Source organism: Fulmarus glacialis, unplaced genomic scaffold (genome assembly GCF_000690835.1).
Source record: "Fulmarus glacialis isolate BGI_N327 unplaced genomic scaffold, ASM69083v1 scaffold46468, whole genome shotgun sequence".
Taxonomy (NCBI): domain Eukaryota; kingdom Metazoa; phylum Chordata; class Aves; order Procellariiformes; family Procellariidae; genus Fulmarus; species Fulmarus glacialis.
Window position 1 is genome coordinate 17,599 of NW_009227198.1, and position 23,222 is coordinate 40,820.

Sequence of the window (23,222 nt, forward strand, 5' to 3'; positions counted from 1 at the left end):
TATAAAAGCTTTGTGGATGTTTTAGTGATGCATACATACTGGCCATATCCCAGAAACAGGCTGTTTCTGGATAATAGTTACGTCTGCTGGTCATGTTCTACTTCTATGGCAAGAGTAAAATGTATCTATTACAAAAGCCTTAATGTGGTAATTTCCTTCCTCATTTTCTGATCCATCTCATAGTTCTGTAGGTATTCCTCCATTATATGCACTATTGTTCCAGTTCTGTTAAATCTACACAAACTGTAAGTACTAGCTTTCCTTTCAATTTCAGATCATTTAATTGTTACAAATTTTGATACCAGTGAATAGCTGGCAATGGACAAAGGTGAAGAATTTTAAGTATGTATTTATAATCTAGCATGCAGGGTGCGTGCAGAACAGCATGACATACAGGAGGTCACCTACCTGAAACCCTGAGCCTATCTGAGATTCCACAACATGGCATTACAGCTTTTCTTCACACTCATGCTATAGAGACATCTGCCATGTGGTTTAGCCCACCAAGCTTCCTGATGCAACACCTCTCTTAGAAAAGATGCAGTAAAAGACAACTAGGTTCTATACATGATGTCTTTCTTAACACTTTACTTGCAGACAGCCCATTGTATGTCCAGCCTTTAAAAACAGCACAGGCACAGATACACTCTGTCATCAGATATAAGTACTTTGATGGAGGACAGCATCAGCACTGTTTCAAGAAGACACAGTAGTATAAGATGTTATTTCAGGTTTTTATCTGATTTTAAGTAAGCAAATGCTACAAAAGCGTGGAGCCCCTTTACCACTTTAAACAGTCTGTGCTGTTGAAATAGATACCATTAAAATAAATACTGGTTACCTGTATCGGTCCTGCCTGGTTTTGTGGATGTCGACGTCTAGTCTGTTTAATAAGCTGACAACAGATCTCATTTTGAAGTTCAGGATGTGTGAGGCAGATCTGCAAAGCACTTTGGGCCAAAGATACATGGTAATCAATGGCAGGAGAGTCAACTGCAGCATTTATAAACAACTGGCAGGTCTAGATATAAAATAATAAACAAGTGAGTTTACATACAAAAAGCTCCAACAAATCTTTTAGATGTTCTGTATAACGGAAGTGTGCTATAATTGAGGTCACAATTAGTCAGTTTACTGGTAGACTACGGAAACCCTGCTGGCCCTGCAAAAAGGCGTGAAAAGGGGCCAGAATGGATGAAAAGCTATATAGAGAGACAAGATAAAAACACCTCTTAAAATTTTCACTCTGTATCTAACGGCGTGAGCTCTAGCAGGAGTTGCAACAGTTGTGGTGGTATGCAAGTTTAAGGACATGCTGAACATAGCTTATCCCTGTACAGGACTTCAAAATGCAAGGTGTACAGCTCTCAATGGCAGCTAGTGTGAAATGCTTGTGCAAGTAGTGAGCACAACACGGCAGAATATAAACAGATAAGAAAACCGTAACTCAGAGCCATTTGTTTTATGTCTTGGCTTTTACTAGTATTTTTACTGTGGGTAAGTATAACCGTTCCTATCCCCAGTACGGTCTTAGGAAAGCCAGGTGTTAAGCATTTGTTGTGCTGTATTAGAAGAAAGCTTACATATTGCTCATTGCATTTACTCTATATAATAGTTGATGAATTTTCAAGGTATATAAGCAAAATACAAGAAATGGATGGAAGTCCAATCTATTTATAGTCTATCTGAAAATATGTGGATGCACAGGACTAATTTTTATCAGCAATGGAGTAACTGAAACATGACTTTATCTGTTTCTAAATCAATTCCCTACCTGACTTTTAAACTGATTTATACAAAGTTTCAATAAAGGTCATACAAGTAATCTCTTATTTATTTATTTTAGGCAAGTGTCTGTGATTTGAATTAAGTCTGAAATATATTTCAGGAAGTGATTTCCAAATAGATATAAATTTATTTTTATCAGAGAAGTACATTCCCTTTTAAATTTTCATGCTGCAAGATTGCAGAAAATAAGATGGGTGTACTTCTTTAAAACGCGTCAAACATTTCAGATAAACAAGCTGGAAAGTTTGCCTACAAGTGGCTGTGACTGAACATATGGTGCTTGTCTTGAATTCCTTTCCAGGTCTGCACCATTACATCAAAATTCTCCAGATAGTTGATGCTTCAGGGAATTTGGTCTTTAGACTTGTATAAGTTCTGTGGAGAAAGTTATTCAAGCTCCATGCCTTCCAACTTGTAATTTATTTCACAACGTACAGAAAGAGGAACAGCAAAATTTTATTTTGTCTCTGAAACAGACTTTATAGCCTGGGTATTAGTTAACGTTCAGGAGTAGTTTTACCTGGGTGAGGGCGGGAGAGAGGAAGAAGGTTAATGGCATTGCAGCATACTCCCTCTCATAGATATCAACCACCTATCTGGCCTTTCACTGGGAAAGATATAAGGTCTTACTGCCATACAAAAATTCTCAAGAAACTAGCTACGGCACAGCAGCTATGAACCATTATGTATCTCTTAATCATAAAGCCTTTTCACTACTACTGGGAGATATACATATGTATATTTCTAAAGGTGTACGAAAATCTTTAAAAGTGAATTAAAAAAAACTGTTGTGAAATACTTTCAAGAATTTTACTCTGTAACATTTTCTCTATTTACATTACTAGGATACCTAATCAGTCTTTTAAGAATAGCTACTTTATATGAAGAAAAGATTTTCTTTTTATCAAAAAGAGCAGTAGAATCTCTGCCTTCTATCTCAATTTGAAATAATCCATGACTTGCTTAAACTTCAACTTTTCTTCGTTTTTCTTCCGATTTTTAAAATGTCTTCTAGCTGATTTAAATGTATCTACAACAAAACTTTTGCCTACCGTTTGTTCTTCCTGAAATCGAACTGAAAAAATAGTATTTCAGATACAGTTCTCTGAATACAGAGATCCATCCATGCTGTTAGGTTCGCTGGGGCTTATGAACTTAATGATGAAATTATTATCATCCATGATGGCTGTGGATTTTTCTACTAACTCGCACTTTATCAATAACCTCAGTAGAAAGGGCAAAAGTTGAAGCCTAAACGGCTCCCTCACAGCTAGAAGTGATCTCTTTACATTGGAAGTGATACTCTTTGGTGAAATAATATGGGGACATTCTGCTACTGTCCATTAGTTACCTCCACTAAAGGTAAGAATAAACTTGGTTTTTCTTTTTCCTTATCTGTTGAACATCTCTAGTAAGCCAACTAATAGCCATTCTTTAGCTAAGAGTTAAAATAGTAAGTCAGTTAATAAAAAAGGTACCTGCTATGGTTTTACCTTAAATAATTTAATTGCTTCAGTTTGCAAGGCTTCTGATGGCAATGTTGTAAGAGGGGAAGCTATTCCTTCTTTGCTGTGGCAAAGGGTAGGATGTCTCCAAATCTGAGAAGCTAAGCAGATAAAATACGGAGGTTTTGCAATTAATTCAGTTCATAAGTACATTCAGTAAATAAGTATTAGAAGATTAGTATGCTGAAACAAAAACAAACTTACTGGTATCGCCTTCCATATTTAGTAATTTGCAAATAAGTTGTTCAAACTCAGATCCAACATTTACACTGGTACTTCCAGCTGCAACTGTCAGATGATAAAGCCACGTGTCCTGAAGCAGAAAAACACACAGCAGCTCACTCATTCTGTGTTGGAAGGAGCTGCTTCATCAAGATTTTGCTCTCAATTTAAAACTCTGCCATACGCTCCCGTTGAAGCCCAAAGGAGTTTGCCATTGTTTGAATACACCTATATTTATGGTCTCTATGTTACAAATACTAAGCAAGGAATATTGGACAGGGCTCTCATCAGAAGTCTCTTACCCTCAGAAATCATGGCTAATTATCAGGGCATTCTTCCTTTCCTTTTCAGAAAGCTAACGTTAAGTGCCTTCTTATCACTGCCAGATCCTGCTAACCTGGGGATAAGGCCAGAAAGCAAAACGAGGTCTACAAGATTCCCTGAGAACAATGAAGCAGTAATAATAAAAATGATTTAACCATACCTCTCATTTCTCCTTCACTTCAGTAGGGCAGTCTTCCCTACTGTTAGTCTTATCAGTGAAAATGGGTAACAGCATCTCAAGATGTCTCAAGAAGGTCTGCTACAGGTCTGTCTACAAGTTAGTGTACTGTGAGCAAAATCCTCCAATTACAGCATATTTGATATTCTGCACCATCTCCTTATGTAGGCAAGCCTGCTTATTTTCATCTATTTTAAAAAGGATTAGCCTCGGTAGTATTGGTTTGCAGCCAAACTGATCGATGTTAATGAAGCAGGACCTCCTCCTTGCTTATTATATCAAACTACAAGCCAGATGACTTGTAGGTCCCCCTCCTCCTCCTCCTCTTTAAGAAATATTCATATCACAGCACCATACTCATAGATGTGTTACTGAAACTCAATAAAAAAGTCCTTTTGTTACCTTCTCATGTTTGGATCCTATAAGAAGATAAGTGGGTCCTTGATCTTTGGGGTGGATAACAACAGTGTAATGTGTTGATAATAAACTGCGACCACTAGCCTCGTAATCTTCATCAGAATCACATGATCTATCAACTTCTTCAACCTTTGCCTCAAAAAGCTTGATTTGACCAAGAGGAAACTAGAAGTAAGTATCAGAAGTGGTGAGAGAGCAAATATTTGCTTCAGTGCACACTAATTTTATATTTCTTATTCTACAAATAGAAAGAAAAACATGAACTACCATCAATACCCATTTGTATTTACTAATTTTCAGTCCGGCCAAGAAATGTCAGATAAGCCAGCTATTGCAGACAGCAGCAGGAGAATGATATGTACCAAAGTCTGAAAGTAAGATTTTTAAAAATTCTTTTCCAGGTGTGCTTCTGTACCTAGTTAAGGCAATAAATGTCTGTTAGGGCAAGAGGAGTAATTCTTCAGAGTTTCCACACCTGGCTCCAAGCAAAACTTCCCTGGGTCAAGCCTAGAATAATCTTGTCATTTCAAAGGACAGCAGCGTAGTGTTGATGTATCTATTTTGTTCATGCTATAAATTCACAAGGTAAATTTTTTGTGTGGTAGACCTTCTCAGCTGGTTTCATTCTTCAGTCTGATAGATCACAGTACTTGAGTCTTAAGTTGTATATGTAGTAATGATCATTTATCAGGAAATATTTTATACAAAAAGCCATTCAAAAGGAAATTTACACAGAAGTAATTATTTCATAGTCATTATCAACAGGAAGGCACAACGAACACAAATACAGCATGCTATTGTTTCTGTATTGTTTGTGAAGTCTAGCAATGCTTAGTGATTCAGCAGAAAGAGAGGGATGTTTCCCTTTAGTAGGAGGATGGAAGGGCACTACAGTAACTAGCATCTTATTTGTGCCACATTCAAGTGTAAGCCTGAAGTTGTCTTGAAATACCAACAACGGTGAAAAGTATATGAGGCTGACTCTTAGCTTCTCAGTAATACTGTTTAAAAATTGAAAATACGATACTTGAGAGCAGCTGGCAAGTTTGACTCAGTCTAGGGTGGGTTTCTTGAATAGTGATTCGATAAAGTGAGCAGTTAATAATATAATCATTTTGAAGGAAACATCACATAGTGGTGGCTCTTTATTCCAGTGTTCTCACTAGAAAGGCTTAAAGATGCATGTGGTGATTTGTATTTTCTGTGGTGCTTCTGAAGCATTCAACTTTTTGAACAAGATAAGATTCTGAGAATCAAGAGACGTCATTTCGTATAAAAACAGTCAAGACTGATTTATTCACTAAGTTTAACTAAAACACAGTTGGCTGATTTTTTAATTTGAGTTCCATTTTGAAAGGAGGCCGATTAAATGGACTCTATTACTGTATTAACCACTGCAGATTGTGTAATTTGTTTCTGCACAGTCACATTCAGCTACAGCAAACATGTTTTTAATTAGCAAATTGTTGAACATTAGAAATGAACTAGCTTTGGAAAACTTTTCATACCTATTCTGCTTACAAAAGCTAAATTCTTATTCTATTACAAGGTGGCAAATTAGTTTCAATTTTGCTTTAAAAGGGCAGCAAAACTTGTTCCAAATGTGAGGGAATTATTCACAAGAACCCAGCAAACTTCTTAGATGCTTCTAAAGGGTGTGCTAAAACCCAAAAATCTTCAATGGTAAAAAAGGTATCTTCATAGGAGCAAATGCAAGTTAATTTTAATGTCTCTGTAAGATGAGCTAGAGATTAATACTTTAGTCATTTGATTCCCCAGCCCTGTATTACACTTTTAAAGAGTAATTAAAATAAAAAATTTTGATGGATAGTTACTAGTGTCTTACTCATATAGTTCTAGAAACAAGGTTTAGCTGAATGTTTAAAAAATGGCTAAAAAAGGAAAGGATAACAAAGGGAATAACTAGCTTTATACAGAGACTACAAATTACTGGATCCAGTATGATTATTTGGCTAGATTAGAAGTAATAAATGAGATTTTCTGTATTTTTTTGAACTGTTACGGGTTATAATGGCTCAGTGGACTGCTACCATTTTGTCAAGTGTCAGCAGTCTTACTAGAGCTAAGTAATAAGATTATGAATCAAATATTCATAACCTCAGCAGTATTAACAAGAATTCTTGTAGACATTTCCAAAATCTTGTTCCTGACCCACCTCCATTAAAAAGATGTTTCTTGATGGCAAAATGCAATGCCTTGGAAGCAAAAGGACAGGTGAAAAGTATGACTGGGAGGTGTTCTTTGTCCTGTCTCTGTACATAAATATGACTGGAAATATTAGGACTGACAATATTCAGAAGTGTGGGTAGAGAACTAAAGGTCAGGCCCAATGTGGAAGAGTCAGGTCTTGCTCCTTCTTAGCTCCTTGTGTCCTACAGGGTATGGGATGTTGGGAGGTTAACTTAAAGCTGATTAGATCCCATTTCTTCTTTTTCTTCCTCAAACAGTATTTTCCCTAAGGTTCAGAATTAATTTTCTCTTCCCTTTCTCTTGCCATTCTCCATCTCCATTTCTGTGCACCTCATCAGTTGTAGACAGTGAGCTCCTTTTCCATAATTCTGATGGGGAGCAGGAAGAGATCCCCCCCACAGACACACATCTGCAAAGCAGCGAACTCTGCATCCTGCTACCCTACCCGTTTGTTTTTTTTTTTTTTTGCCTTTCTTGCAGGACTGTGGAGGCACTTAGACATACCGAAGAACAGGATTTGGAAATCATTAGAGGGATAAAAAGAACATTTAATTTCTTGAAACTTGCAGTCACTGCCCACTGCAAACATACATTAGAAAGGGTCAGCTTCCAGAAGTAAATGACAGCCAGGTCTTTTCTGATGAGTCTCACGCCTGTCAGAAAGGGAGACCTGACTGTCAGCAAATCAGCATCCCCCTTCGGCTAGGGATAAGAAGCAGCAGAATATATACCATGTCCCATAGGAGAAGGAGACCAATGGGCGTGCCCTTGATTACTGTCTATTAGATAGGAACCTTCCAAGTTGACAATCTGTTAAGTCTAAATGTTTGGTAATCAAGATAAAATGGGCATATACTACTGTGCTGGTTTTGGCTGGGGTAGAGTTAATTTTCTTCACAGTAGCTAGTATGGGGCTGTGTTTTGGATTTGTGCTGAAAACAGTGTTGATAACACAGGGATGTTTTTGTTACTGCTGAGCAGTGCTTACACAGAGTCAAGGCCTTTGCTGCTTCTCACCCCACCCCACCAGGGAGCGGGCTGGGGGTGCACAAGAAGTTGGGAGGGGACACAGCTGGGACAGCTGACCCCAACTGACCAAAGGGATATTCCATACCATATGACATCATGCTCAGCATACAAAGCTGGGGGAAGAAGGAGAAAGGGGAGGACGTTCGGAGTGATGGCATTTGTCTTCCCAAGTCATCGTTACGTGCGATGGAGCCCTGCTTTCCTGGAGATGGCTGAACACCTGCCTGCCGATGGGAACTGGTGAATGAATTCCTTGTTTTGCTTTGGTTGCGTACGCGGTTTTTGCTTTGCCTATTAAACCGTCTTTATCTCAACCCACGAGTTTTCTCACTTTTACTCTTCTGATTCTCTCCCCCATCCCACCAGGGGAGAGTGAGCGAGCAGGTGTGTGGGGCTTAGTTGCCGGCTGGGGTTAAACCACGACAACTACCCAGGCCAACTGTACCTTAATAAAGCTGTAACTTATGGTTTAAAATCTACTTCAGTATGTTATCTTCCATTCACTGAGGAAACAAGTAAGGGACCTACCTTGTCTTCTTGATTACGGAAATAATACAGAATTTTTCCAACTAGGGTACACCAAACTATTTTGGAATATCCATGTTTCACCTGAAATTACAGAACATTAGGAACAAGTAAGCCAGAGAAATAGGGACTACATTTCACCATCTCTGAACTTTGGTGATGTTGGGAATAAATGTCTTGGCTCAAATTCTTTTCCACATTACTAGACAAATAATTAAAACTGCATAACTCTATTAAGGGCATAAGAATTAAAGCATTAGATGCTGGTCCAAAGCCCAGTAAAGCCAACGTGAGTTTTTCATTTGGCTTTGGCTCAGGCCTAAGGTAGTGGAAGTTGAGGAAAATAAAGAATTGAAAGACAAAAATTCCTTTTATACAGTATTTTTATTTTCTTGAAATAATCTGTCCCAGTGAATAATACTGAAAAAGAGAGCACTGCACTGAAATAATACTGAAACTTATGCATGTGTCAAAGTACCATGCTGACCTAGAATACCACTGAAGTGCAAATGGAGAACTCAACACAGGAACTAATGAATTAAAAAGACAAAAAGAAAAACCAAACCGAATCAAACAACCAGAATAAAAATATTGCCAAAGTAGGTGAGTTGGTAGTCCTTCTGGATTGTTCACATTGTAAAGTACTGGGAAAGTGAATACATGTCTGTTTTGCTTATATTTATTTTATTGCAGAGCCATTTTCATCTAGATACTATTCTTAAGAAATATGGAATAAAGCAGTTTGGGGGAAGAAGAGTGTTCCTACCTTTGTAAGTAATCCTTTCATGGTTGGCTTGATTTCAGACTGTATGAAAAGTGGACTGGCAGCCTGTATTTTAAGAACATTCTGTAGTACTTTGATCCATTCTTCTAAGATGTTAGGAGAATCTGCAGTCAAGTAGTATGTTCGTTTTTCTGTGGTCAGCTATGTAGTAACAGAAGAGTCTTGAGCTTTAAGAACATTATATATTCAACCCCACAGTGTGGGGGTTGTAACATATAGTACCCAGTGTAGTTTCACAGCTTTAAGGGATTTATTTTTCCCAAATCACTTTTCATTAATGAAACATTCGGTGGCCAGGCAGAGCAGACAGACTCATGCCTTCTAAGGCTTTATCTGAAAAGTTCCAGGACAGCAGAGTTGAGAAAACTCAATTTATCTCCTTTCAAACAACTTCTCTCAACTCTAATAGCTGGCCCCAAGACTACTCTCTTTATTTATATCTCATATGTGATGATCTGACCTTTGCAGCAATGCAAACAAGACTACGTGTAGTCCTTTCTATAGTTTCTGTAACTGAAATGATCCTTCGATTTCAAACAAAGGGCATGATTAATTCCAAGTCCACACTTGGACTTCCAGTCCAATAGGGACTGGAACAGGGGGTCGGTTTTAGGGATGGAGAAAATAAATACCCACTGAAACACAGATGAGAAAAGCAGGCACCTGAATTGTTTGTTTTCCATCACCCCTTTCAATGTGGCTAGATGCATTTAGCTCAATTTGACCTTGAGGTTTTCGAATGACATCACTCTGTACAGAAAGAATAGAAAAAGAGTATTTTAAATCTACCAACCAATAGCAATAAATAACTATAGAACTCATTTAAACATTAATCTTGATAAATACTTCCTAGTTAGACATTGAGTACCTTGTACACCTCTTGAGGAACTGAGTCATGAATCACTCTCTAACAGCTCAGACACCAGGAATGCATTTCTTTTCTTTCTAGCAGCCCTACATTCTCAGTAAAAACAATCTAATATTAAACAGCAAATAAGTTACAGGTACTTACTGGAGATTTGTAGTATAGTAATTCGCCTCCTTTAAGCACAAACCACCGTCGTTTCCAGGTCTTTACTTTACCACCCATTTTTAACAGATATCCAGATTTTTCCAAAGGTTCCTGATTATTTAGAAGTTAGATAAAAAGTAGTTAGGTACAAATATATACCTATACCCCTCAGAGATATGTATGAATATACACACAGAGAGATACTTTAATGACTTAAAAGCATGCTAAATAATAACTACAGTATTTCATGAGACTTTTAGTCCAATGACAAAGTTTTTACAAGCATCAATTAAGACAAATGCCATGCACGTGGGATAACAAATTAATATCCCTACTTACAGTTACAGAACATGAAGGAGATTAAGTGATTTGCCCAGAACTATACAAAAGAATGAAGAATATGATGATTCCCGATTTTATTTTCTGATTATTTATATTAAACAAGGAACAAAATGAATACAATGTAAATATAGTTTTTTCCCAACTTCAGGGCCTAACCTGCAGACCAAATATAAGGCAGTGTAATTCAGAGCTCCACACAGACATACTTTTAGTATGTACACTAAACAGAGTTCACAGTTTTGCTCTATGAAGAAAGCTTAAAATAAATTATCTTCATCACCAGGCAGTCAATCCACTTGTATGTTAAGACACTAACTACTAACACAGGCCATTAAAAAACTCCCAGAGACAGACCAATACCCCATAATGGTTTGGTTTCTTTGACCTGTCCTCACATGTTGCTCTACTTATGATTTCTTTGATGCGTCAAGTTTTCCCTGTATGAGGAAACTGTAGAAACGTATTACTGCACTTAGATTTCTAGTGATGCCTCCAACTCCTTCAGTGGAATGCCCTTCTATTCCCTGAGTATTCAAATAATTTTAAGCTGATTATGGTTTCAAGAAAGGAAATTCTTAAGTGCTTTGAATTGTCTTCTGGAGTTGTCTACCTATTTCCATTCACTATATAGAAAGCTCAGAATTATCCTCCACTTTCCTTCAATTGTTATAGTCTTACATGGCTAACTTATTGTTGGTATATTTTGCTATTTGTGCTCATAAGGCAGTCTCTGAATCAGCAAGACTGAATATAGAGATTTGGTAGCAGTCTTTGAACATAAATATACATACAGCACCACAGGTACATTTCTTCACAGAACTTCAGTACTCACGTTTTTTCCATTATCACTAGATGAGGAAGAGGTCTTAGGAAGTTTCTGCTCTGGCTCTGAATAGTCTGTATCTACTGAATATGCATCTGGAGGAATAGCATAATCACTTTCTGAGGTTACAGAAGACAGAGACACACCTGCGTTAAAAGAAGAAAGATGGTTCTTTGTATTTTTTTATTACGTTAGAAAAAAATGAGATCAGAATATCCATGCAGAAAGAATATCTGAGTAGATCTCCAGGCAAACACAAGTATCAACATAAATCCATCAGGAATCAATATCAACATATCGAACTGTTAGCACAGTGCTAATATCTGAATCCCATTTTCTTCATAATTAAACAGAGTTTAAGTCTGTGAATGAAGTGAATGAAACAACAAATAAATGTCTTCTGTTATATTACTACAGCTTTTTTAAGGAGGGAGTTAGTGTCATGCATCATACTCATTCCCTAGAAAACGAATACAGGATCTTTAATTAAAGTAAGCAACTTTCCTCTTCCCCTTTCTATCATTCGTTCTGGTATCTGGATTTCTCATGCAACTGCTTGTGTACTAAGAAGCTATGCTCAAGATCTGCTATATGTTGAAGCTGTAGGTGACTGTCCTTATTTTGCAATTAGTATGAATTGTTATACTGATGTTTTCTGAAAATCTGAATTCCAGATTTCAGGATTTTTTTTAGAGTTTATTAGCTTTAATCCTGAGAAAAAAGGTACCCTGTTTTCAATTCTAGTGAATCAACAATAAAAATTAAAACTCCTCCCTTACTCATCATAGAAATAATGATTTTCAAACACATGAACATGTCCTTTTGTAAGGACTAATGTTCTACTCTGAAAGGTTACTCTCCAAGATTGAAATCAAGATGCCTTTTTTACTTTGTTTCGTTAATCTCCAAACTCATTTGCCAATTTTATTTAAAAAAAAAAAGCTTTTCTCATTTATTGCTTTGGTATGCCACCTGGGCTTTTAGAGTGGGTTTTTCTCTTCTCATGTAGGATCTTTAATAACAAATATGCAGCAAGCTAATTACGCGCCTAGTGAAATCTGTGACGGCCTAGATTTTTAAACAATGTGATCTCAACAAAGATACGTACATATGTGTTTTGTGGCTAAGAAAGGTTTCCATGCATGAAACAATGCAAGGACTATTTTATGAGAAGAAAGCACGAACAAAAGGAATGGTTCCATTTTACAGACACGGATATAAATTGTAGGTGAAACCAGCTATTAGATTAGCTAATTTATCTTTCCTGTTGTGCAAGCATATAACATGAGATGCATCTGCAGCCATGGCACTGGTTTTTGCTCAGCAAGATGGAGCTGCTGGGAAGCAGGAACAATGGGTCCTTTTCACACTAATGTAGCAAAACTGTAACTGCATCACTGAAAAGAGGACTCGACGCCATGTGTGGCTGGCACTGGAAAACTGCTAGTGAACCAGTGGCTCTATCTACCTGCTCAAGTGTGACAGAGTGGAGCTCCTGCTAACAGGGATTTTAACATGTATAACGGAGACTACTGAATGTTATTTTGCATTTCTAAAGCAACGTATAGTGAAGGATCTTAACTCTCAGCCGCACTGGGATCTTAGATCTTAGTCTCCCTTGGTTTACCCAGTGAAGAAATACTCACAGGGATATAACACTGATACTGTCACCCCATGAGGAAGCATTTTATCTTTCAATGTTATGAAGCATATTATTTTCATTCTGCAGATGAAAACACACAGTTACCTACAGCTGTGAGATTGTCTTCCGCAGAAGACAGAACATTACTGGATTCAAGTGTTTTAACTAGATCTTTGAACAGGACCTTGAGACAATCACTGTAAAAATGAAATAAATCCTTTACCGCATGAGATGACAGAACCAAATACTCTGTTGAGGGAACTTTTCCACGTGCTTTCTGATCACGTGAAACTGTTACTTTGTTTTATACATGTCAATATATGTGGGTTTTTCTTCTGACGGCAATTACTTTTTTCTAGGTCATTTTTACCTACCTACAGTTAAAGGTCATAAGAGGTCCTTGGCATGACAGAGTATAGATAGAATAGAGCTTCTTGCTTTAGATGTACAAGTCACTTTTCCCTCCTGACAACAGCCAGCTACTAGATTAATGCCTTAAAAAGACATCTATAATAACAGCAATAAAAAGAGAGCCATGTGCAACCGTCCTTTTTCCTGCTTGAATAATAGATCTAGGCTTTGATAGCTGAGATAAAAGCATAGATTTAAGATGTCCATGCTGTTTAAGGAAGAAATCAATTTCTAAGAAGATCATGTAAACTGCCTAGTTTTCCAAACTTCCCAGAAGTTACTCCTTCTTACAGTTTTTGCCTACCTCGTTTCATAGCCCGAGGACTACCCGGACCAATTCTGCTTCGAGAATCAGACTCAGAAGTCCTCGAGCTGGACCGAGAGCTGTCTTCTTCCTCAGATCCTGATGACTCATCTATAAATGGGCTGTTGCTTATTTGAGTTGCTTTCTGCAGAAATTAACACAACATTCTTTGATACCTTGCATAAAGGGTATCAGTCATTTCCTTTGTACCGTAGCAGAGCTCTGCTAGCTTCTTAACATTCAAAGCTGTTCTTACTTGGGTTGTAAATTTTGGCACACAAATATCAAGGTAAAACTGAATTCCCTCTGCCCTCTGTATCCTCAACCACCCCCACACTTTAAAATAGAAACCTGAGGTAGCTCAAGGCATGGGTCCTCCCAAATCACAAAAGGCTGCCAGAAAACAAACAATGCTGTGATTAGTTACTGCTGGCTATCTGATTATAAACAGCTTTGGCACTGACACAAAAACATTTCTACACACACACACTTTTAATTATGGCATTGAACACCATGTGGCTCTGTTTAATAATTAACAAGCCTTTGGAAAACATCAGCAAGGAACCTAAGAAGAACTGACCTGGGCTAGTAACATTTTATAAGCAGCAATAATTTTTTTCCAGCTATTTGACATTTCCATTACTTCTGGGGTTCTGTGATCTCTAAACATCATCTTATGACATATTTGGCATGGTAGCATCAAATGTGAAACAGCAAGTTCCTGGATGTGAAGCCTAATGGTATTTAAAAATTTCCTTTAAACAGTAATACAGTTACCCCTTTCAAAGTGGTGTAGACAGGAGTGGTCATGTTCTTATATATCAGAGATGTATATAATCCAGATATGGAGTACGAAGTTAGTGAAACAGCACCTAAAAAAGCAACATATTGTATAAATGACCTTCCTAATTTACCCCTCAATTAACCAAATTCTAATTGTATAACTGCTATGAAACGCAAACTAACTCCTGAACTGTTTTGGACGTGAGATTTATAGCTTTTTGAAATTTACAATGGTTTTAAGGAATGTAAGTAAATTGTAGTCATGACCACTAACCCTTTTTAAATTGAAAGTACCATCTCTTACCTTGGTACCTGGTATAGAATCTTCAAAGTGAATTGCAAAGAAAACTGGAGCAAACAAAGTACAAATTCAGCACAAAGTCAAGAGGCAAGGTAACAGAATACAGTGGAAAGATAACCAATGATTGTCTAGGTGTTAAATAGCAGATAACTAAATCTCCATAAAAGTATCTTAGAGGAACATGGGACATTTGGTCCTTGCTTACAAATCACCATAGAAAGAGAATTTTTGTTCATGAGACAATGAACAGCTAAACCACTTACTTTTGTTAAGAGATTCCATGGTGAAAGCTTCAGACATCCTTAAACCAGATTTGGCTACAGCATAAATTCTGCTTTCCTGTATGAGCAGAATGGATTTGATGGTAGATAATTAAAACACAACAATTACTTTTCTTCTGTTTAGCCTCCCCATAGCCTCCCAGTCTTTGTTTTAGTACAACCATGTAATGAAGTGGTTGATAAAATGGTGTCATCAGTAGCAGCTCAAAAATGCATCCTTCTTTTATATGCCATACCCACTACACCCATAGTCTGTTTCAACCTTTTTTCACACAGTGCTTGCCCTTATAGGTAACTTCTTTTTAAAAATACTATTATCGGGGGCCAAAGAAGCTATAGTGAGAATATTTCTTAATGGAAGATTGCATGTTAAGAACAGAGAAATGCCATTATGGAGGCAACTTTTCAACAGTTTTGTATGCCACATTAAGAAAATCTATAACGAAAAAATATGCACTAAAATATATACATAGAAAAGCTGTTACATTAACGCATTATTCATCTCTGAATCATTAATAAATCTCTGACTATGGAACTACAGAATCAGTGAGTCTAGACACAGTTAATTTTGGATTTTGTGTAAGAAGTATTAATATCTACTTTAGTTCCCTGATTGACGGCTGTCCTGGTTTCAGCTGGGATAGAGTTAAATTTATTCCTAGTGCTGTGTTTTGGATTTAGTATGAGAAGAATGTGGCTAACACACTGATGTTTTCAGTTGTTGCCAAGTACCCTGCTAGTCAAGGACATTCAGCTCAAGCAAAAAAAAAAAAAAAACAAACCAAAACAAGCGTTGGTAGGAAGCACAGCCAGGACAGCTAGCCCAGCTGGCCAACGGGGTATTCCATACCATGTGATATCATGCTCAGTATATGAACGGTAGGCGTGATCCAGGAAGTACCGATCGCTACTTGGTTATTGGTCAGTGCGGGTGGTGAGCAATTGCATTGTGCATCACTCATTTTGTATATTCTACCATTATTATTATTATTTTCCCTTTTCTGTTCTATTAAACTGTCTTATCTCAACCCACGAGTTTTTCTTGCTCTTACCCTTCTGATTCTCTCCCTGTCCTACTGGGAGGGGGGGCAGTGAGTGAGCAGCTGCATGGTGTTTGGCTGCCTGCCAGGTTAAACCACAACAATGGCTTTAAAATTTTACTTGGAAACGTGATCAATAACTTCCATGGTCTGTAGCTGTCTTCTGTCGACTTAATTGTATAGGTTGTGAGTGGTACAGTGGTTATAGCAAAGGCACTGACACCAGCACTCTCAGACTTTATTGGTGTTAAGATAAATAAATGAATGCAGTCGCAAGCATTACCCCATTGGACATACTCAGAAAGACATACGTAACTTAGATGTGACATGAAAAAAATTGGTCTTATCTACAAAAATAGTGACCATGTTTTTCAACAGCAGAAATGCTGTGCTTCAAATCAAACTTGCTTCTGAGTTTGTCCTCCTAGCTGCAGTTAAGGTAATGTCCTGTCTTGTCATCAAAAATAGAATGACAAAGGTAGAAGCAACAAAAATCATAGAAGAGAAGCACAAAAATGAGTTAGTTTCACCAGGAGGAAAAATATCTATCATTACACTTACCCAGGAAGGAAACCGATGTAATGGAGGGGTTGGAGGTTTGTTGCTAGCACCCTTTTTCGTCGTATCACAAGGTTCCTGGGCTTCAGCATTTTGTGCTTCAGTGCAGTCATAGGTAAACACTCCTTCATCACAGCCAATCTCCATTTTCTCTAAAATATCAGTATCTTCTCCATCCACCAGATCGATGTCTGTTTCCTGAGGTCTCCACGGACGTATCATGCTTATGGCATTTCTATTTCTACCAAACATTCTGTCAGAACTCAGCTGGGGCTGGCTTAGATGTTTCTTTGCTAATGCTGAATTTATACTAAACACATTAGGAGTCCGTAACTTTGGAGGTGGCAAACTTGAGGGAGAATCTGACAGCGTTTTGCATTCAGAACCTGCAGAAGTTGCTAGAATTGGGTGTTTGGGTGTCAGAGCAGGGGTTAAAATTGGACTTGGGGTATTTGCCTCACTGGATGAGGATGAATAATCTAGTCTCTGAGATTGAAATTTCTTATTCAGTTCATCTGAAGAACTATCTTGGTCTTTCTTTTTACTTGTGAAATCAGAGTTGCACTTTCCACCTGGATTGTTCTGGCCTTTTCTTTGGGACCCTTGCTGCCAGGAGTATAACTTCTTGTGCTGAGTCCTCTGAACACCAAAACTCTCTTCTTCAAACAGAGAACTACTGTCATCAGATGCTGTCAAATACATTTCACTCCCCATTCTACTGTACCTTGCATTCTCTTCAGATGTGTGGCTTGAGAGAGTTGATGCACACCTGGATTTCAGTCCTTTATTCTCTCCTCCATCCTCATCTGAGCTCCAGTCACTGCCGGTAGTGCAGGAGTTCTTTGACATGTCGCTGTCTATGTCTTTGGATGAACAGCTCGTTCTCACATTTTTGTTCTGCCCTGATCCAGAGGAACTTTGTTGCAATGACTTCTGACCTGTATTGCTCTCATGTGCAGGACCAGCAAAGGTAGTTTCCAGGATATCCTTCTCTAGAGGAGAAATACAATGAACATGAGAAAATTACTTTAGCAAACTTGGCTGCTGAAGGATTTTGTCATCACGTACACGTGCAAATAGTAAGTAGGTAATAATTTCAAATGTGTAAGCACATTTAAGTTTTTTGAATATTGTAAATAATAAAACTTACGAAAATTATTATAAATTTTTTAATGCAACTGAAGTTGCAATGATGTTTGCCAAAAAACTCTAATGACATTACTCAAAGTTTTAGCCAAACTAAAATGGCAATAAATGTAAAGATGAGCAGAGTGAAGCCATATTTTAAAGTAAACCAGATATGTATGAAAACAAAAAACAACCCCAAAACAAAAAATCAAAAAAAGGCTCAAGAGGGCATATAAATTTAGCTGCTTTATTAAATCTAAGGAAAATCAAAGCTTAGTAAAAGCTTGCCAGAAGAGATTTACATTAACAAATCAGGTATTCTGAGCATTTCTACAGTGTTTATATACAGAAATTTCTTCTGCAAGCTATTATTGTATTCCCAGTGTGAATGCTTAAGATACACAAGACAGGCTTATGAAAAATGCTTAGGGAAAATTAAAAATAGCTTTGCTTATGCTGTTCACTTTTACCTGGTTTTGCAAGGGAGAGCTATAGCTTGCAGTGTGTCAGTGAGGCCTATGTGCTCCCCCTGAGTTAAAACAGATACAAGAACTAGGATTCTTCTACACAGACACTTGGAAAAGTTAATGGTCAATAGCTGTATGAAGTTAAAGTGGATTGGATAAGCCAAAGATTTTAATTTAGTCCACATTAAAGCAATGAAATCACAAAAGTTGATCTGTTTCCATCTAGGTTCTACTTCTTATCCTTTCCCTTTAAAAAAAATTGTTACGTCGATTTCCTCATCTATAAAAATGGAAATAATAATATATACCCACCTTTATAATGAACTTGGCGTCATATAAATATACAAAATATTAATAGGAACTAGTTCAGTTTCTGATTTTCTACAGATGTCAACTTGCAATTTTGGGTACCTGATTAACTGTGGAGAAAATGCTGAAGTCATGAATAGCACTGTGGGACTCAAGCGAAGGACCAGAGCAACAGTCTACTTCCTGGGCTTGTCATTGCTTAAGGGAGGCAGCAAGCTGCAACGGACTTGCTTATGATTATAATAGCATAACAGCACACCAATTTGCTGGCATTGCCAGATTTCAGGGCTTGTGGGGGAAATTGTATGAACTGATCAGGGAGCTTTCTCCTTCTTCGGACAGGAAACAATGGTGCGAAAAGATGCCTGAGACTCTTCTGTTTTTTCTGACCTTGATCATACTAATGTAAGATTACTGAGCCGATCTTGTTGAGTTAGGGCATAAAACGAACACTGGGACACCAGTGATAACATAAGTAAAATATACAGAAACTGGACTTGGGTGAGACTCTACACAGGCATAAAAACATCCTGGGGAACTGGCAGCCTTAAACTCCTTACGCTACTGTGGAGCAAACCTGGGCCACAACAAATTCTTTCCTTTGCAGCCAAACCACCCGTCAGCCATTGCATGCTACCAAACAATATGTTAGTGGTATTATGGAGACTCTAGTGCTCAACAGGATTTCCTCCTACTAATAGAGACTAGCATTAAAGAGCGAGAGACTACTGCTATGTACTTTGAAAGCAGCTGGTTTGGATACACGGACATAGTTGTTGATTTTAGTTTTACACCTGTGTCAGAATAAAATGGCAGAATTGGTGACTAAGTACCTAGCATGTTTTTGCCTTCAGTGTAGTCTGACTCTTTAGATGAAGACTTGCTTATTTCTTCAAACTTAGGAGATGGCTGAGGACTTCTTGCTCTATTTGAAAAGCATCCAAAAGTCAAACTGCTCAGTCGCTGACACTCTCCAGGTTTTTGTGCTGAAGTAACAGATTTCTTGCCCGTAGCTTCTGAAGAAAGTAATTCAGAAATCTTGTGTTAATGGGATACAGCAAGCTATGCTACTGGTCTCTTTACTCTGCAGTGTAAAGTTGGTTTTTTTTTAAGATAACTAAAATTTAGCCAAAAGATAATAAAAAATTTATTATAGGAATAAAAATCTACCTGATACCTCCTCATTTCAAAAGAAACCCAGAGATACATTTCTAGTTCTTAAAGATTGATTTTTTTAGTATAGAAAGAAAAAAAATCTCTTTTAACAATTTCACAGCAATAAGACATAAAACATGCACTTAACACAGAATGAAAACCTAGTGGAAATACCTGATTCTATTCTGCTGTGGCTGAACTTAAACCTGTGGATTGGTCTAGGATATATAATATGGGAAAAACTGTAAAACAATAGTATTAAAATATGTGGCAGCCTTCCCTTCAGAGAAAAATATTAAGAGAATCTGTAATAGGTGCTACAGCAAATATAAAGGAGTAAGTTACCAGGCTTAGAAGGTATATATGGAGGGCTTCAAGAGAAGGTGAAAGCATAAAATGATTAACTGCCTCGAGAATATGAAAACCGTCCTTAGGGACAGCTATTCTGCCAGAAACTGATATGAAAGAATGCTGTCCATTCCTGTTTATAAAAAGTTCTGTGGCAGATCCAGGAACAAAAGGCCCTTTAACCATACCTGTAAACTGTTTAAAACAGTACCACATGATCATAATTTATAGCCTGTTGCCAGCATGGACACTGCAAATGGTAATAAGTTTCTTAATATTTTTGAGCATATCAGTAAATATGTGTTGAAAACCAGTTGACAAATTCTTAGTGTCTCAAAAAGCCTTTGAAAAGATCTCTCAGAAGAGGATGACTAAAGCTGTTAAGTGCTGAAGTATATAGAATTGCTACTGATCAAAAAATAGCAAAGAAACAAATCAATCCAGTTTCCTCATTAACAGAGAGGTGCATCTTAGTTTAAAAGCTTCATATTGTGTACGTATGTATGTATTTTGTAAATATTTATATTTTCATATATTATGCATATTACATGTATACACACACATATATATACACACATATACACACATTTCTAAATGTCTGTGTATGTACATATATACATGAGATACATTATCAAGAAATGAGGGCTAGGTAGCAAACTAACAAGATTTTCAGATGACAGTAAGTTGTCAGGTCAACTAAGTATGGAGAGGACTGTGGGAACCTTCAGAGAGACTTAATAAAGTTGGTGAACAGACAACATGGTGGCAAATAAAATTCAACTTTGATTAATGTGTAATAATGCTCTTTGGAGGGGATATTCCTCTTTCCCATATTTACATTTTATGATTTTTAAATTAACTATATCCACTTCGAGAGGAACCTCGTGATACTGTGGCTGAATTGTAGTCAAATGTAGTAATTAAAAAAATCTGATCAGAATTCTGCTTCCCAGCTGAGCATTTGCTAGAAAAAGCAGATGCAGACTGACGTTCATCTATTCCTTAACAGTGCTAGGGCTACCTATGCTATAAAGAAGTAAAAGCAAAGATCTGACATAAATCCAGTCAATTCTTACTATTTGCAGAACCTCTTAAATAACAGAGATACCTGTTCACCAAACAAAAACCAGTTGTGGTTTGTCTGCGTGTCTTTTTAATAAAAATTAAATTATTGCTTGCCTAGCACCTTCATGTACACTCACTCTGATGTCAATTCATACTAACTGAAATCTTTGTGATTTCACAGAATATTTCAATTATGTGGATGCACAAATTAACAGGGAATAGAAAGAAGTATGCCACATACAGAGAAGTTTTTAGAAGATTTGTACATTTACCTTGCAGTTTAGATTGTACTGTTTTCATCTCTTTGGTTTGCTTTTGGTTGATCAAGCGAAGGTTCTGATTTTCCACCTCTAACTAAAAGCATATAAATGTAATCTCATCCATTGGTGAAGCAATTTTTAAAGTCATTACATCATTTAGATTTTCTCTGGATTTCTACCTATCTAAGGATAAAGCTAGTTCAAATGGTAAGCTCCTCTCTGCTACTTCTCTTAATGCCAGTCTAGGCATTTGTTTATTCTGAACAATGAAACTCCCTGCGATGATTATTTGCTCAACTTCTGTTAAAATCATTCCCCTAACCAAGCAAACCCAAGACTGCTTTAAAAAGCCTTGCATTGGCATTTTTAATAAAAGCAGAGGACTAGAATTACAAACTTTTGCACCACTTGGCAAACCCGGGAGCAAGCAGTGGAATTAGAGGGAATGACAGTGCTAATGCCTCCGACCATCCCACAGCAAAAATTAAAAAAATAGGTAACAAAAAACTTTATACAGAGCAGAAGACCTTCTACAGGAAGAAAAAACCCAACAATTCATTGCTGTCGCCCACTACGAGGAGGTAAAACATGTTGGTTCAAAGTCCTGCTCCGAATTAGGCAAAGAGAAGATGTGAATCTGAGTATCCCATATCACACAGAGGGGAGCCAGCAATTCCATTTCCCATTGGGTGACACCTAGCCACCTCTGTGAAATTGGCTTGAGATTCTCCATATTTCAAACTAAGTAAATAGTTTGAGTCATATTTGATTTTGTCCAAACTTTTTCAAGATAATTTTAGCTAAACTTAATTGCATTTTTATTAAATGATTTCAAAAACTCCCCTTGCAGACCGATAGTAAATGTTACTTCTGGTTTCCTACTTTAAAATAATAATTTAATTGTTTTTCAATTGGAGTGAGTATAATTTCCAGTTAACCACAACAGAGTAGGATTTTAACTTTTACAGACAACTTCAGATTTTATACACGCAAGGAGGAGAAAGCACAGCTGCACACCAAAACCGGCAGCCTTAGGCAGGGCAAAGACATGGTTATCTCACCGCAGCAGAAAAACATGGGAGACAACTAGTCTCTTTTGGGAATAGACCTGGTGCCCCTGAAACTATTCATGACTAAGAGTGCTGTGGGCATTGGAAAATAAAAAATGATCAAGTGCTTTTTTCTGCCAGGCCCCAGCAGACTTGGTCGGCTTTCTGGAGATTATTCACACTTCAGGCATCTGCTTGAGCAAGCTCAGTTTGCCAGCTAATCTCTCTCAATTAGTGGAGATAAGTACACCTTCCAGAGAGCAGTTCTGGGCCTTTCCTCCATAAAGAGGACCCAGATATACTAGCTGACCAAATTAGACATCAGAATTTAAGTGACATGGATACTCTGCCCTCTGTGGTGTTGTTTTCATTTTTCCTCTTTCAAGCAAATAACTGTATAGATCAATGAAACTGGGAAGCATTTTTTTTTACTCTAACACAAAGCCCTTTAAGAGCCAAAAAGCCTAAGGGATATCCAGTCACACCATTGTATTTTCTATATAAGTACTGTAGCAAGAGTTATACCTCATGGAGCTTGACTGTCACCCATTCTTTTATTTTAGCTGCTTTTTCTTCTATGATTTTTGCTTCTTGCAGTCTTACTTGCTTCTGGAAAAAAATTGACATAAGCATATTTTCCACTGAGTATTATAGTCTGCCTGAGTAGTATCTTCAGACACAAATCCTAAGATTGCTTGAAGTAATTCAGTCTCCTGGGCAATATATGGTGATTTTTAAAAAGATGATGAATAGGCCCTTCACAGAGGCTGCTGTTCCTCTTTCCTCTAGGAAGAATGAAAGCTCTTCAGAGGAGACAGTGAAGAGGAAGAATATCTTTCCCCTCTTAAAAGTTAGGTGTTCTTTCAAAGGAAGCCAGAGCATAATTTGCAAGTAAATAAGCCTTATTCAAATTATATACTTCTAATGGGAACCTCTTTAATCAAACAACAGAAATAATGCT

The 23,222-nt window shown here is 37.4% G+C and overlaps 1 protein-coding gene across 1 annotated transcript in view; it reads right to left on the reverse strand.

Moving 5' to 3' along the window:
• The window catches only part of PLEKHH2 (pleckstrin homology domain containing, family H (with MyTH4 domain) member 2), a 51,506-nt gene that overhangs the window by 12,354 nt on the left and 15,930 nt on the right, over positions 1-23,222 (reverse strand). Inside the window, exons 4-19 of the mRNA XM_009583064.1 lie at positions 22,787-22,870; positions 21,225-21,306; positions 19,218-19,400; positions 16,484-17,472; positions 14,865-14,940; positions 14,295-14,389; positions 13,518-13,662; positions 11,170-11,306; positions 9,996-10,106; positions 9,647-9,733; positions 8,966-9,124; positions 8,203-8,283; positions 4,420-4,599; positions 3,498-3,606; positions 3,282-3,394; positions 842-1,021 (exon numbers count right to left, since the gene is read on the reverse strand). Coding sequence (XP_009581359.1) covers positions 842-1,021; positions 3,282-3,394; positions 3,498-3,606; positions 4,420-4,599; positions 8,203-8,283; positions 8,966-9,124; positions 9,647-9,733; positions 9,996-10,106; positions 11,170-11,306; positions 13,518-13,662; positions 14,295-14,389; positions 14,865-14,940; positions 16,484-17,472; positions 19,218-19,400; positions 21,225-21,306; positions 22,787-22,870 — 2,811 coding nt within the window. The remainder of the gene's footprint in view (positions 1-841; positions 1,022-3,281; positions 3,395-3,497; positions 3,607-4,419; positions 4,600-8,202; positions 8,284-8,965; positions 9,125-9,646; positions 9,734-9,995; positions 10,107-11,169; positions 11,307-13,517; positions 13,663-14,294; positions 14,390-14,864; positions 14,941-16,483; positions 17,473-19,217; positions 19,401-21,224; positions 21,307-22,786; positions 22,871-23,222) is intronic.